At 37.7% G+C, this 15,340-nt stretch overlaps 1 protein-coding gene across 1 annotated transcript in view; it reads right to left on the reverse strand.

The window, feature by feature from the left end:
* Positions 1 to 3,667: 3,667 nt before the first annotated feature.
* LOC149190153 (vacuolar protein sorting-associated protein 24 homolog 1-like) overlaps positions 3,668 to 15,340 on the reverse strand; it is an 83,234-nt gene continuing 71,561 nt past the window's right edge. The window contains exons 4-6 of the mRNA XM_089412048.1: positions 4,495 to 4,616; positions 4,155 to 4,349; positions 3,668 to 4,039 (exon numbers count right to left, since the gene is read on the reverse strand). Coding sequence (XP_089268174.1) covers positions 3,959 to 4,039; positions 4,155 to 4,349; positions 4,495 to 4,616 — 398 coding nt within the window. The 3' untranslated portion in view covers positions 3,668 to 3,958. The remainder of the gene's footprint in view (positions 4,040 to 4,154; positions 4,350 to 4,494; positions 4,617 to 15,340) is intronic.

Below are 15,340 nucleotides of genomic sequence, written 5' to 3' on the forward strand. Positions count from 1 at the left end.
AATAGTAAGGTAACCCTTGCCTTCTAGGATAGGCAATTTGAAATGCCATCCAACCTACCTTCAAACCTAAGATTAGTTGTTGCCATTTCTAGATCTGAACAAATAAATTTCCATGTGTCTTTCAGCTTTACAAATTAAGAAATCAACCTCTCATGTTTAGAGATGTTTTAATACCATGTTAATTTTTTTAATATCAATAAATGAATAATTATTTAGTAAATTCTTTTGTTGATTTTCAAATTTAAATTTCATCTTTACTAAATAAAAAGTACCACTAGGATTTTAACTTGCAAATAAATAAATAAAACAAAGGAGACAAAACAACCAATTTTCACAAAAAATATTTGTCCTTCAAAATTTATCTTTCATTTAATAAATTTGCAGACATACAAGGGCTCCCTTACCAGGAATATAGTCAACTTAGAAACAATTTAGCTACAACAAAATTCTACGAATAAATTGGGCACTTGTACAAGTTGTATGGCCCTCCCAAAGCTTTCAAAATCACCCACAAACCACTTGTTGCTTGTTGATGTGACTCGTACAACCTATATGACCTCTCCAACCTATTATATGACCACATTGCTAATAAAATCTACACCTTGGCCTATTGCACAACCCCATCTATGCCTCAACCAACTCAATCTACCCTTGTATAGCCACGACCTCTACACTTGGATGATTTCCCTCACTGCCACACATTGTTGTTGTCTTATTTTGGTTGTTGCACACTTCGAATAATGTACTCACCCAAGCACTTATATCCTCACTTATCTCATTGTGTCTTGTGCTCAATAATATGTCTTCTTCCTTAGCCCAACCTTCATTTTATATGAGTTGTGACTAAATCTATAATATTAATCTCCCAAGCAATTGACGATTGAAATTAAATCTCAACTTCATTTGAGATCAATAGTTAACATTTATCTAATTCACTAATGCAACTAACATTTACATTTCATAGAATAAACTCACTTTTTTTCTCACAAAAAAAAATTACTTTAATAATTAAAATTATGGCTTAGGTTAAAAAGTAATTAGGTGACTTCCACATCCAAACACTTGAGACTTGTACAAAAGTACCTACCTAAGCTACAAACATTAACCCTAACTTTGATTCATTTTTGCAATTGAACTTATTGTATTTGTTATTGTTTCACAGTCATATTGATCTAAAAACATCACTATATGCATTTAAATTTTTCAAAAACACACATGCAAAGCAAGCTTTCAACAAATTTGAATTAGTCATATTGTGTTATATGACCACCAACACTACTAAATAAATATAGCTCATATAAAAGATACTAAATTTATATGATAATCATAGTGCCCTACATTATTTTTTCTACCATTTCATCTTCCTTTGAAAAGAATACTATTAAAAAACATCATTAAATATAAAACAATTAAAGGGTCATAGGAGCATGAGGGGTTATCTTGTGCCCTAATGAAAACATAAAATTAACCTTCTCCTAGAGACTCAAGCAGAGATCAAACAATTAGGAAGAAGCTTATGCTTTATATCAAGAATTGATGTTAGCAAAAGAGCAAGGGATAGAAAGCCTAACTATTTTGGGAGACTCAAATAGTCATTCAGAGTTAAATGAAGTAATAATCTCCAAAAGACATACACCTGAAGGCTATTATCACTTATCAAATAAGTATGGTGGATTCTATCAAGATTTGAAAAACATGAAACATATCACATTTTCGGGCAACATAATCACCTAGTTGATTCGTTAGCCAATGAGGGAGTTGGTTTATCCCTCATAGAATGAAGAAGGAAAACACCAATATAATATATATTATCCCATGAATAACGAAAATATTATAAGAGGGAATGGTCCCCAAATTGGATAGTGTCAAATGGCAGCCTCTCCCCTCTGTTGCATGCAAAGGAAAAACTTTTGAACTAAGGAAAATTAGCCAAGAGGCCTCTTGCTCCCAACTGCGTACACAAACATAACGAGAAAAAGTGCTTTGGTTGACGTGCGAAGGATGTATGCTCACATGATGTCGAATTGAAGAACAGCGGAGGCAATGGCAGTCTAGGTGAATGCTTGTACGAGGTTGGTTGTGGTCCAACATGCTCGACATTATTTTACAAATGAGGGCCATCATTTCTAAAAGTGGAGACTCGTGTGATTTGTGATGGATCCCAGTTTGTTATACCACCGAATTGGCAGAACAGAAAAAGGCGCTTACAGGAATTGGTGGTTGTTTGTAAGGAACATTTTGAACAGTGGCTCTTTCCCTTTTAATTGCACTGAAAGAAAAACAAAAAGTTTGGGATAACCAATTGAACCATGCTTCTCTAATCATGAGCAGCCTACATCAGCGCAAATGCTAACATATCTCAATGTCATTGAGTCTCCTCAATAGGAAGTCAACAGGAAGAAACCAAGAGAGAAGATGGTTCATCCCATTAGCTTTTAAGTATGTTCTTTTATAAATGTTGTTTAATTTTGCATGTTTTTATATGCATACAATAAAAAAGTTAACAAAAAACTTCAAAATTTTGGGTTAATGGAGACTTCAAAAAAACAATGTAAAAATATGTATTTGCACTAGGCCCCAAATTTCGAATAATGTCTATGCTGTAATAGCTACATTACCATGGCCAATTTGAAGCAATAGAAATCCTTTGCTTGTTTTGTTAAAATAAAAAATATATTATAATTAAATCAAAGGATGACATCTATATGTATATGGTCTCAAATACATATGTCCCTTTAACTACTACTATTTCCTATAAAAACATAATTAGATAGGAAACAATTTAGCCCATTTAAATGACTTCATCACAAAACAAACTCATGCTCACGAATAGCCACATTTTTTTTACTTCATCACGAAACAAAATCATGAAGTGCCTAATTAATTATTTCCCACCCATCAATTGTGCCTGCTTTCATTATTTCATTAAAAACTATTTTGATGTACATTGTAATTATCAAATACATTGATGACAATGTTTTCCTCGTTTCGGAAAAACTAACTTGATATGGATTTCACATGATTCACAATCTTATACACCGCCATCCTTATTTGTGATTCTAATTTGCATATTTCACAATCAGCACTAGCTTAGTCGTTACATGCAAAAATTTAATCATCACCTTCCTTATTTGTGCATCTAATTTGCATATTTTACAACCAGCACTAGCTCATAATCATTACATGAAAAGATTTATTATCCCCCAAAATAACACCAAAACCTACACACAAAAAATTAACAACAACAAAAAATGCAGTTAAATGGCATTTTAGTTAGTTTGTGCAGACCACAGTTCACATAACACAGCGTATATAAGCTGCTCTGAATGATTTTTTTCAAATACTGAGATATCAGAAGAAATCATTGCTGAATGTGTTCAAATACTCAGATATCCATTTAAAGGGGTCCAAGCCCATAATATTAAGCGTAATAATTAATCCTAAAATGTTGCTATTCCAAATACCTACAGATATTGATCCATCAAATTTTTAACATGTAGTCGTTGATGTTTCCTCTGATAACACAGTTGGATTAGCATTTTAAATGCATGTCATTTGGAAGCTAACATACAAATTAAATCGATAAATGGTGTTGCTCGTGGATGTCTTAATGAAAAGATAAAGTGGGTGGTTATACAATACATGACTTATATCCAACAATATCATGAAGCAAGAAGATAAAGCGAGTGATTATACTGTGATCCAACAATATCCTGAACATCAGAAGGGAATGCTAATTGCTGGCATATTAAATTGGACTTATGGACAATAGTAACCCAACGGCTCTTCTATGTTATCTTGTTCTGCTTAGTGGCTTTTTCATCAGCCAGTAAAATGGATATCTGTGCATACCATAATGTTGCAAACTGTAGATGCGTGGGATATACTACAAACAGTTACAAGATATTTAAACACGGGCATAACCTTTTTTCTGTTTCCACATAAAAATGGTCTTTATTTATCCTCGAACATTTGCAAGTCGTGCCCTTATCTCTTCCAGTTCTTGTTCATCATCAACGCCCTCAGCAACAGGTTGTTCCTGTAACCAATAAATGTTCTTATCCATTCTTGTAATAATAATAAATGTGAAGGTCACATTGACTCAAAGATGCTTATAGCTTCAGATAGAAAAATTAAAGATGAAAATGATCTACCTCTTCCTTCTGTTTTTCCTTCTGAGCAGGTTGCTTAATCTTCTCTCTTCTTGCGGCTGCAGGTAGCTGTGCCGCTGTCTCCCCAGCAATTTCAGTTAATACTTTGTCAACTTCCTCTTCAGTTTCTTCTTCAATATCCTCAGAGTCAAGTGCAGAATCCAGGGAATCATTCACCACCTCCTCAATGACTCCTGCCTGCAAAATCATACAAAGAATAAAGTCAAAGATTGCAATGTTAATCCATAGTAAATTGTCTCCATATCAATTATGAAATTTACCAGATAACACGGCAATGGGATAAGGTAAATATCATGTTTAGTGAATGGAGATAGTTAAAAACCTTGGTCATCTCTGTGGTGAATTCTTGCATTGTGGCAGCCACTTCTGGAGCCTTCATGAGGCCATTCACGAGCTTCATCACCTCAGTACTTTTTGACAAGTGTCCAACAGCCCGAGCAGTTGCTGGATGATAAATAGAAAGTCAATTCTAATACTGGCTGTATCAAAAATTGACATTTTGAAGATCAAACTACCTTCAATAACACTAAATATTTATGATAATTTCCAAGGTTAATTACAACGCGAAATCTGGCGTGATTTTTTATTTTGTCATAATTATTAACCAAAAAAGCGGACATAGACAAATTAAAATGCCTTATCCAGTATTCAGCATAAATAAATGAAGAAAACAACCACTCTTACATTATGAAAACGTTCAGCTTCTACAAATTACAAATAGATAATAGATATCAAAAAATAAAAATCACAGATTTTTCCTACTACATGTAAAGGTGGTCCCCAAACCAAATATTTCTTGTAGCATCCAATTTTATAAGCGAATAAATTAAAGATTTTGTAGTTGTTAAGAATAAGTATTGATAAACAACAGCGTTAGCTCTTTTACACCTCCCTCTACTGGGTCTAGAGTGAGAATCTATAAACTTGTGTTATCTTACTAATTGACTAAGATATTCATGCAGGGTATTCTGTTGAAGTCCAAAGACACAAGGCCAGTGTCCTCATTCGAATTGCATATCATGCACTGTTTTTCTCTCTCTGCTAGAAACTTGTCTACCACACTCAGATCACTTGTGGCAAAAATTCAGAGTAGGTATATTTCCAAAATTTCAGAGCATTTCATTAACAGATTAATAATTGAACACCTTACTAGCCTATGATATGATTTTGTTTATCTATACTATAAAGGACACGTAGCACAAAACTCATTAATAAGTAGTGTATTATCGCCAAAAGAAATAAAGTTGATATCTATACAAAGGAGTACACTTAAAGCTTAAAAATGAAACACTGGCATACCGAATGCCTATTTTGTTGCGAAGACTATATAACAAATCACTTTGCCAAGGTTGCAAGGTCACAAAATAAATAAATTGGACCTATTTTCAAACATAATGAAATATTTAACATGTAAATGAAAGTGAAATTGCACTTATCAAGAATAGACAAAGATCGACCCTATGGAATTCCATCTGATTCTTTGCAGAAAACATTCGATTAAAATCATTAAGGAAGATTATCGGTCTTTCATTTTTGTTATTTTGAGCTTAGAACATCAACAACCTCACCAAATGACATATAGGTTCAACCCTAGAGTCCAGACAGGCAAAGAGACCTGGGTTATAAGCTGGCCAAGATTGACGAGATTAATCATGCACTAACAATTCAATAAAATAAAATAACAATACTAATCCCTTGGAACTGGACACAAAGTACAACTTAGCTTCAAATCCTAATATTAATAACACAATTCTCTTGAACAAAAAGCTTCCAAACATAATGAAATATTTAACATGTAATTGAATGTGAAATTGCACTTATCAAGAATAGACAAAGATCAACCCGATGGAATTCCATCTGATTCTTTGCAGAAAACATTCAATTATAATCATTAAAGAAGATTATTGGTCTTTCATATTGTTAATTTGTACTTAGAATATCTACAACCTCACCAAATGACCTACGTTCAACCCCAGACAGGCATAGAGACCCGGCTTATAAGCTCGCCAAGTTTGACGAGATTCATCATGCACTAACAATTCAATAAAATAAAATAAAATAATAATAATAATAATCCCTTGGAACTGGGTACAAAGTACGACTTAGTTAAAAATCCTAATATTAATAACATGATTCTCTTGAACAAAAAATCTCCGATGAACTTCAAGAAGAAGAGAAGCGTCCTGATATTAGGAAATGCAATGTCATTCTCGTTGGTGATGCTATAATGTATGCATTGTAATGGTCATATTCATAATGTACTTCTACGTATATAGCTTAGTAATTTTGAGTTAGTAATACTTAATGATTAGTTAACATAAGGGTTAATGAAGCGATTTAAACACAAGTTATTTTGTTACGTTATGTTGGTCATCATCACGGTTCATCTCTCTTAAGACTTGTGAAGTATGCAGCTCATTTTCATATGGGATACTGTGATTCTGTGTGTATGTGCGTGGCAAAATGAACATACATTTTGTATGTGGATAATCTTATATGGTATTACAGTCAAGGTTCATTGGTATCTAAGAGTATCGAAGGCCAGTTTTACTGCATCTATGAAGTCACAATGAATAGCAAAGGCACTATGGGCACATGGACAGGAGATTGTAACCAAAAAATTATGGCTCACAGAAGAATACCAAATTGATGGGAGGTTGTAAATTGTAATAAATACAACAATAGGGGATTAAACATTTTAGAAGTTTCCGTAATTATAACCTTCACGAAATTGTAGTATTAAATTCTTTTGTTTAATGTAATGGCGTGGACAGCAACGACGAACGCAGCTTATTTTTAACAGTGGGCTTACAAACCAGGTCATAAGCTGTGAAAATTCCTTGAACTGCAGTAACTGAGTATTATTCTCCGAACTTAACAGTTTATTTGTCTTCTATAATTATTATTACAACAAATATCAAATAAACCACACCGCAATTCTTCACCAATTAAAGTATGCTGCAGAAATAAAATAAGAACTGAGAAATAGATGCACACACACAATAAAATTGACACCAATATTTTTGGACTAAATGTCCCTGGAAAACTCCAAAGAGAAAACCGGTGCAGCAAATGAAGGTTTATTTTGTTATTCTTCAGAAAAATTAGAGAGTACAACGATCTGCTTGCCAAACAGTGGCAAATCTCTGGAAAATTTTCTCCACTACCCCAATTGGCAGAGATCAACCCGGAAACTCATTGCTTCCACTGCAAAACCCAACTCGGCCTCCTCCAATAATTCACACTCCCTTCTGCTCTGATCACTGGTTGCAGGAAATGCACATTGGCTAACTGGATCTCCAGCTAACTGATCTTGCACCCCTTTGGTGATCCTGCACTCAGACTAGACAAACTTGTTCTTCCTTCTAGAACTGATTCATGACAATTGGAAAACGATCTATTGCCCAGATTTATGCACTTGAGAATTTGTACCAACTGGTACAACCTTCCTGCAGATGAATTCGGCCCTCTTTTCCTGCCACTTCGGCATTGGAAAATTACTGGGAAACTCTCTGGAATCCTGCTCCCAAATTATCTGTTGCTCCCTCTTTCCGATGCTCTCCCTCTGGCTCGAACTACGCCCTTGCTGAAGACTGCAAACTAGGAAGCTTGATCTACCTCTCAAGTCAATAACGGTGATCTCTCTAATACTATCTCCAAGCCCTTCGACCTACTCTTATAATCTCTTGTTGAGTCTTCAATGACCACGATTTAATCTCCATCGACAGCTAAGATCAATTAGACTTCATCAATAGAAGCCTCTAGAGCAATCTCGAACATCCTTAATTAATTAACTTTAATTTACCACTTTTCCTAAGTTAGACTTGGGAATAATTTAATTATGGAAAATTAATTTAATTAAGGTGTTTCTCAAGCTTATCTCGCGATACATTTTCTGGGTTTTCGAGATGTAATGTTCCTTAGCCTCTTAGCATCATATGAGACTAGAACACCAATAAGATGCTACACAAACCAGTGTTATCAGAACTGAACCGGTTTCGACGAAACCGGTCGGTCCGACCAGTTTGGGGGCAAAACCGGTCCGAACCAGAAAAGACCAATTCAGTACCGAACCAGTTCGGAGATCGGTTCCACCAGTTCACAAGGTCCGCAACCGCCCAGCCATGCTACTCTACCTCCCCCACTCCCCCCCCAAAGTTATTTAAACACCCCCACCCCCTCTATTTCATTCACACTATTCATTCGAGTCTCTTGCAATTCTTGAGCTGAGTTCGGTGAGGAGAATTCAGAGAGTTTTTTGTAAGGTTGTTCTAAGGGAGATTTTTTGCAGATTTGAAGAGTTGATTGGAGTCTTAGAGAGTTGTTGGAGAGTGTGTTTGAGCGTATACACACTAAGAAGAGGAATCGTTTGGAGCAAAAGCGGTTAAATGACATGGTTTTTGTTCAGTACAACCTTAGGTTGAGGCACAACCAATTGTTGAATAAAACCCTTGAATCAAGCAACATTGTCTTGGGTGACTTTGATCCAAAATCAGAATGGGTTGTGGAGAGTCAAGCGCCAACATTTGACAATGAAGACCTTTCTTGGTTGGACTTGGACCCACCTCCACAAGATGCAGAGGCAGATAGATCAAAAGCACAAGTGGCAGCTTCAAGGCTAGGGGAATCAAGCCATAATCTCATTGCAAACTTGGATGCTACTCATTCTTCAAATGAGGATGAGGAGGATGATCAGGGATCAGATGATGATTCTGATGATGATTGATGATTTGATCATTGATTTGTTGTAGTTGTAGCTTGTAGTATTGTAGGTTGTAGTATAATAATATGATCTATCATGTTATTTTGGACTATAAAGGCCTTTTAGAACCTCCTTCTTGATGTTTATAACATTTTTGGTTCATCGAGGTTTTGCACTAAGTGCTATTTTGGTTATATGCACTATTACTTGCTATATAAATGAGAACTTTTGCATATGTGTATAAATGGTTTGGAATCATATGGATGCACATGAGTATATCTGTTTTTTCTTTAAAATATGAATATTTTATGTGTTTTTGGTAAACCGGATTTTTCCCGGTTTCGGTCTGGTTCCCGGTCCACAAGGTTTTCTAGTTCGATGATTGGTTCAGTTTTGATAACATTGACACAAACTAACATAAGCCATACAAGAAGCATAAAACAATCACTCCAAATGTGAATTGGATGGGAACCATGTACAACTGGCAGACAAGGATTGGATGGCGATGAGGGGCACAAACACATCCAGTTGTTTGATTGCAACCAGACACGAGTCATGACCACACAGCAGGCAATAGGACATTGCAAGACACACAACAAGATGACAGATGAAACGTTATAGAAAATCAACAGACCAAATGAGGCTGAAAAATGACACACGAAGGCCAAAAAGAGAGACAATAGGTTAGAGGAAAAAATAAAATTAATTAGCCTAATTTCTAAACTTGGAAAAATTTAATTTAACTTTTTGTCCAAGGCTTTGTGAGACAATAGTCAAGCAAGTCACAAACAAAAGTCATAGGATAGTGAAATTTTGCACATTGGTATTTTACACATTGAAAGGTATCATTCACGAGCACTCAGGGATTCTGAATTACTCATGGGAGGACATCAAACAATGAGCATCTTCTTGCTCAAATATGACGCAATCGGAAAACCATTTTGGGTGGCAAACAGTAATGGCAGAGTATAGAACATCAACAAGAAAAAGACGTGGAAGGCACATGATTGCACCAATGATACGCTGCACAGGTGAATGACGGGAAGCTATACTGTGGAGACAAATGGATAGATCTTAAACAACAAATTCATTATTGGACAAGAGATATAGGCAACGAAGAATTTACAAGAAGCGAGGAGGTAATTTATGACCTTAAAAGTATATTAAAAAAATACTTTTCGTTGTTTGGAATTGAGAGTTCTGATTATATATATATATATATATATATATATATATATATATATTGATTGGTTTGTGGAGTTTGATTCTTTTAAACAATGGCAAGTCTATACCTATTACAATGTTATGCTTTCGAACTCCCAGAAATTCAATGGGAATAACAATAATGCATGGAAGCAGAGGATGATAGCAATCTTTGAATATAAATAGTTATTGATTATTAGATGTGAGGTAACAAGAGATCCAAATGATGAGAAGAAACAAAAAGAATATTCCAAAAACTGAGAGGATGTGATGTTGATCAAGTTATCAGTTACAAACAGGGTGTTGCTCGCAATGCAATGTCTGCAGTGCAGTTTGATGGGTCTATATAGTACTTCACAAAGGTAAGGCTCTTTACCTTGAGAATTTGTTTCTCTATGAAGGTAGATGAAGGAGATTCGTTTCAGACCATTTGCTGAAATTGAAGAACATTAGAGCCCAGTTGCTATTGGAAGAGGGTTAAAGACGAAGATATGTGTTGAAAGTTGGGGCAGCTATGGGACAAATTTCCCATGAGAAACCCTACTGCCCCAAAGGAAACTCATCGTGCCCTAAAGAGGATTTCTATTGGTCGAAAGGAAAATTCATTCGGATAAAAGGGAAATATTATTGCTATTGTTGATTTTGGGTAGCATCAGATGTGCTCTAGCTCCGAAATTTTGTGAAAGGGCTAGAACACATGAGATCTCCAAGACCCAAAAATCGTTTGATGAAATTCCACCTGGATTGTATTTTATTAAAATAATTCATATTTTTAATGGGGTTCCTAAGTCTAAAATTAGGAAAATAAAAATATTAACAAGTATTAATGAAAATATGGATGAGAAGCTTCTAAGAGACGAGGATCAAGTCTTATTTAATTTTAGCCGTTGATTAGAGACTTAATATCGATCGTTGATTCATCAACAGGAAAAATATAAGAGGAGGCTTGAGGGTCAGTTGGAGACACACCAGGTGATCAATTAGTTCGGTTTTTTGGGGGCGAGGTTTGCTGAGAAAATCGAACAAATGATTTGAGTTGCAGTGAGGGGCAGAAGCAGAGATTTGAATTGGAAAGGAGTTCTAAGCCAAAGAGTGCGTGGCAGAGAGGCAGCAGTAGCATCAAAGAGGCAGCGCAGAGGCCTACGCAGCCCAGGAGGGGCTCACGCAGAACTAATGCAGGCCAAGAGGGTCTCTTGGAGTGGCAATGCAAAGTATTCGTCAGAAGTCTAAGATTTTGTTGGGGAGGCAAGGTTCTGAGCCAGGACGACTAAACAACAGTGTTCATCCAACAAATCGATCCAGCAAAAGGAGTGATGCAGTTTTCTAGAGGCAAGGCATTGACCCACGCAGTGATTGCGTAGGGACTTCGTAGTGTTTGCCAGGAGGAGCTAGATCGCTCATTGGATCAGTTGTGACTTGAGGAACGAGGTAAACCCTTGTATGTATTTCTTGATGCCAAGATTTCTCTGAAAGGTTAGCCGGTGTGAGAGGCAACATGTTGTACTCAAATTCTGCTTGCTTAATAATACGAACTCTCTATCTGCAGCACCGATTTTCCCGCATTGGGTTTTTCTGGGACGTGTTGTCCAAAAATAACGGTGTCCCTTGTGTGTTTGTCTCATATATTGTTTCAGTTTATGATCTATATGTCAGTGTAGTCTACAGTAGTGCTTTTCATCATTGTTTATAAATTAAATAACTTGTTGAATGTAATAACAAGTAGGAGATGCTAAACCAGTGACTGCAGTAGGATTTCTGTTTGTAAAGATTCAGAAATTTTCACATGGTATCAGAGCGATTGCAGATCATAGGACACTGAAGCCATCAGCCGGGAGATCCAGCAAATCTGTTGCAGAGAGGCAGCTGTCCCAAGAGGCAATGTTGTTTCAAAACCAGAGGAGCAGTTGAAGGAGTGATGCAAAAGCTCACGCAGTGCTTACGTCAGCTTTGTGAGCCAAGAGGAGGAGACGTAGTAGCTGAGAGGAGCTCACGCAATGACTGCGTCAGCTCTCTGGGCCAGCGCAAAGCCTGAGGGGCTCATATCAGTCAGTTTTCGGGGCAGTAGGAGCAGTGCAGATTCGATCTGTGGTGCTGGTGGGACGCTATTGTTGTTGTTGCATAACAGTGTTTGTGGAGACGAAACCGAGGTAGAGGGAGTCACTGCCTTAACGGATTTCTTGCCAAAGAAATCTAGGTCCAGGTTGCTGAGCAGCAGCAAAGGAGGATTGGAGAAGGGGTGATTCGACATTATTTGGCGAGAGGATTTCCATGAAGGAAATCAAGACTCAGAGGGAGTCTAGAAGGAACTTGTTCCTTAGAGGATTTCTAGCACCAAAGAAATCCAGATTTGAGTCTTGTTGGGGCAGCAGCGAGAGAGGGAGAAGAGAACCTGTTTTATACTTGTTTGAGCAGAGATGGCAGTTAATGGACTAAGGGATCAGGACAGATTGGATGGAGCATCCAACTTTGTCATCTGGAAGGCCAGGATCCTAGCAGTCTTGGACAAGAATCGCATCAAGGATTATGCCTTGAAAGTGGTTGTTGTTTCGGTCGATGTTGATCCTCTCAAGAAATACGAGGAGGCTCAAGCGAAGGCAAAGTGCATGATTTTGGACAGGGTCAAGGATCATGTGGTCCCACATATTGTTGAAAAGGACACAACAAGGGAGATGTGGGAGGCCTTGACCACCTTGTATGAGGGAACTTTCGTTCAACGGAAGATGTTGCTTGAGAACCAGTTGAGACAGTATCAGATGCAGAAGGGAGAAGAAATCAATCCCTTCCTTCTTAGGTTGCAAGGGATTCGAGACCAGCTGACTTCCGTGGGGTCTACACCAGATCCTGAGTTCATGGTTAGGACTACCCTGAATGTAGTCACTGAAGACTGGGAGACCTTTGTCCAGAGCATTTTGGGCAGGGCTTCTCTTCCTAGTTGGGAGGAAATGTGGGTAGCTCTTCGACAGGAAGAGATCAAACAGTTAACAAAGGCAGGAAGTAGTGGCAAAGGAGTCAGAGCCAAGAAGGAGGAGGAGGAGGAGGATGCAACTCTCGCATCATCGGGACAACAAGGGCAGCAAAAGAGGAAGAAAAAGGATATAATCAAAGTCAGATGCTTCAAGTGTGGGAAACTGGGACATTTCGCCACACAGTGTCCTCGGAAGAAGGGCAAGGAAGAGAAGTCTAATACAAAGGCTGCTCCAACGAAAGTTGACGGAGAAGGCAAGGATGACAATTGCGCAATGAGTGCTCATGCACCTCTAGAGAAGAGGTGGGGCAACATTGAGTCGTAGTCGGGAGGACTACACAAAAAGGGACAGGATCCTTGAGGTGCCCAAACTCTTGGATCACATACCGCTACGGGAGCCCTTAATGGCAGTAGCAAAATGACAGGAGTCGGTTGGTAAGAGGAATGATGGAGCGACAGTGGTAGAGCTAGAGTGCCAAAGTCTGAAGCAGTACAGTAGAGTGTTGCAGCAGTGTAGGAGGCACATAGCAGATACAACAACAGCGCAGTAGCATCAGAGGTTCAACATAGATTAGCAACAAAGGTAGCTTCATCATCACCGGGCATCCAGACTGACCAACATGTCAGCTTTTGGGTGACTTTTCAGTGGTTTACTTCTCAACAACTGAGTTGCAATGCAGCAGTTAACAGTGGCAATGCTATGGGCGGCATAATGCAGCATATTGAGAGGGAGCTGCAATATAGATGTAGCAGTGACAATGGCAATGTCATGGGCAACAGTACAGGTTGCAGCAGCGCAGTGGATGAGGGGCAGCAGGCCAAGCATCAACAGCGCAAAGGACCGATGCAGTGGATCAGTGTGATACTTCTACTGGGAAGTATTGCTAGAGCACATTCCTCGCTAAGAGGGAGTGTTGATTTTGGGTAGCATCAGATGTGCTCTAGCTCCAAAATTTTGTGGAGGGGCTAGAACACATGAGATCTCCAAGACCCAAAAATTGTTTGGTGAAATCGTACCTAGATTGTATTTTATTAAAATAATTAATATTTTTAATGGGGTTCCTAATTTTAAACTTAGGAAATAAAAATATTAATAAGTATTAATGAAAATATGGGTGAGAATCTTCTAAGAGACGAGGATCAAGTCTAATTTAATCTTAGCCGTTGATTAGAGACTTAATCTCGGTCGTTGATTCATCAACAGGAAAAGTATAAGAGGAGGCTTGAGGGTCAGTTGGAGACACACCAAGTGATCAGTCAGTTCGATTTTTCTGGGGCGAGGTTTGCTGAGAAAATCGAACAAGTGATCTGAGTTGCAGTGAGAGGGGCAGAAGCAGAGATTTGGATTGGAAAGGAGTTCCAAGCCAAAGAGTACGTGGCAGAGAGGCAACGCAGAGGCCTATGCAGCCCAGGAGGGGCTCACACAGAGTTGACGCAGGCTAGGAGGGTCTCTTGCAGTGGCAGTGCAGAGTATTCGTCAAAAGTCCGAGATTTTGCTGGAGAAGCAAGGTTCTGAGCCGGGGGAACTGAATAGCAGCCTTCATCCAGCAAATCGATCCAGCAGGAGGGGCGACACAATTTTCTAGAGGCAAGACGCTGGCCCATGCAATAATTGCATAGGGACTTCATAGTGTTTGCCGGGAGGAGCTAGATCACTCATTGGATCAACTATGACTTGAGGAATGAGGTAAACCCTCGTATGTAATTCTTGCTGCCAAGATTTCTCTGAAAGGTTAGCCGATGTGAGAGGCAACATGTTGTACTTAGATTTTGCTTTCTTAATAATACAAACCCTCTATCTGTTGCACCAGTTTTCCCGAATTGGGTTTTTCTAGGGACATGTTGTCCAAAAATAATGGTGTCCCTTGTGCTTTTGTCTCATATATTGCTTCAGTTTATGATCTGTATGTCAGTGTAGACTGCAGTAGTGTTTTTCATCACTATTTATAAATTAAATAACTTGTTGAATGTAATAACAAGTAGGAGATGCTAAACTAGTGATTGCAGTAGGATTTCTGTTTGTAAAGATTCAAAAAATTTCACATTTCTAACCTTAAAAGTATATTAAAAAAATACTTTTCGTTGTTTTGGATTGAAACTTCCGATATATATATATATATATATATATATATTGGTTTGTGGAGTTTGATTCTTTTATATGTTTTCAAACTCCCAGAAATTCAATGGGAATAACAATAATGCATGGAAACAGAGGATGATAGCAATCTTTGAATATAAAGAGTTATTGATTATGACATGTGAGGTAACGGGAGATCCAAATGATGAGGAGAAACAAAA

This window comes from Pinus tabuliformis, chromosome 3_1 (genome assembly GCF_031772625.1).
Source record: "Pinus tabuliformis cultivar Carrire ecotype Pingquan chromosome 3_1, CPIR1, whole genome shotgun sequence".
NCBI lineage: Eukaryota > Viridiplantae > Streptophyta > Pinopsida > Pinales > Pinaceae > Pinus > Pinus tabuliformis.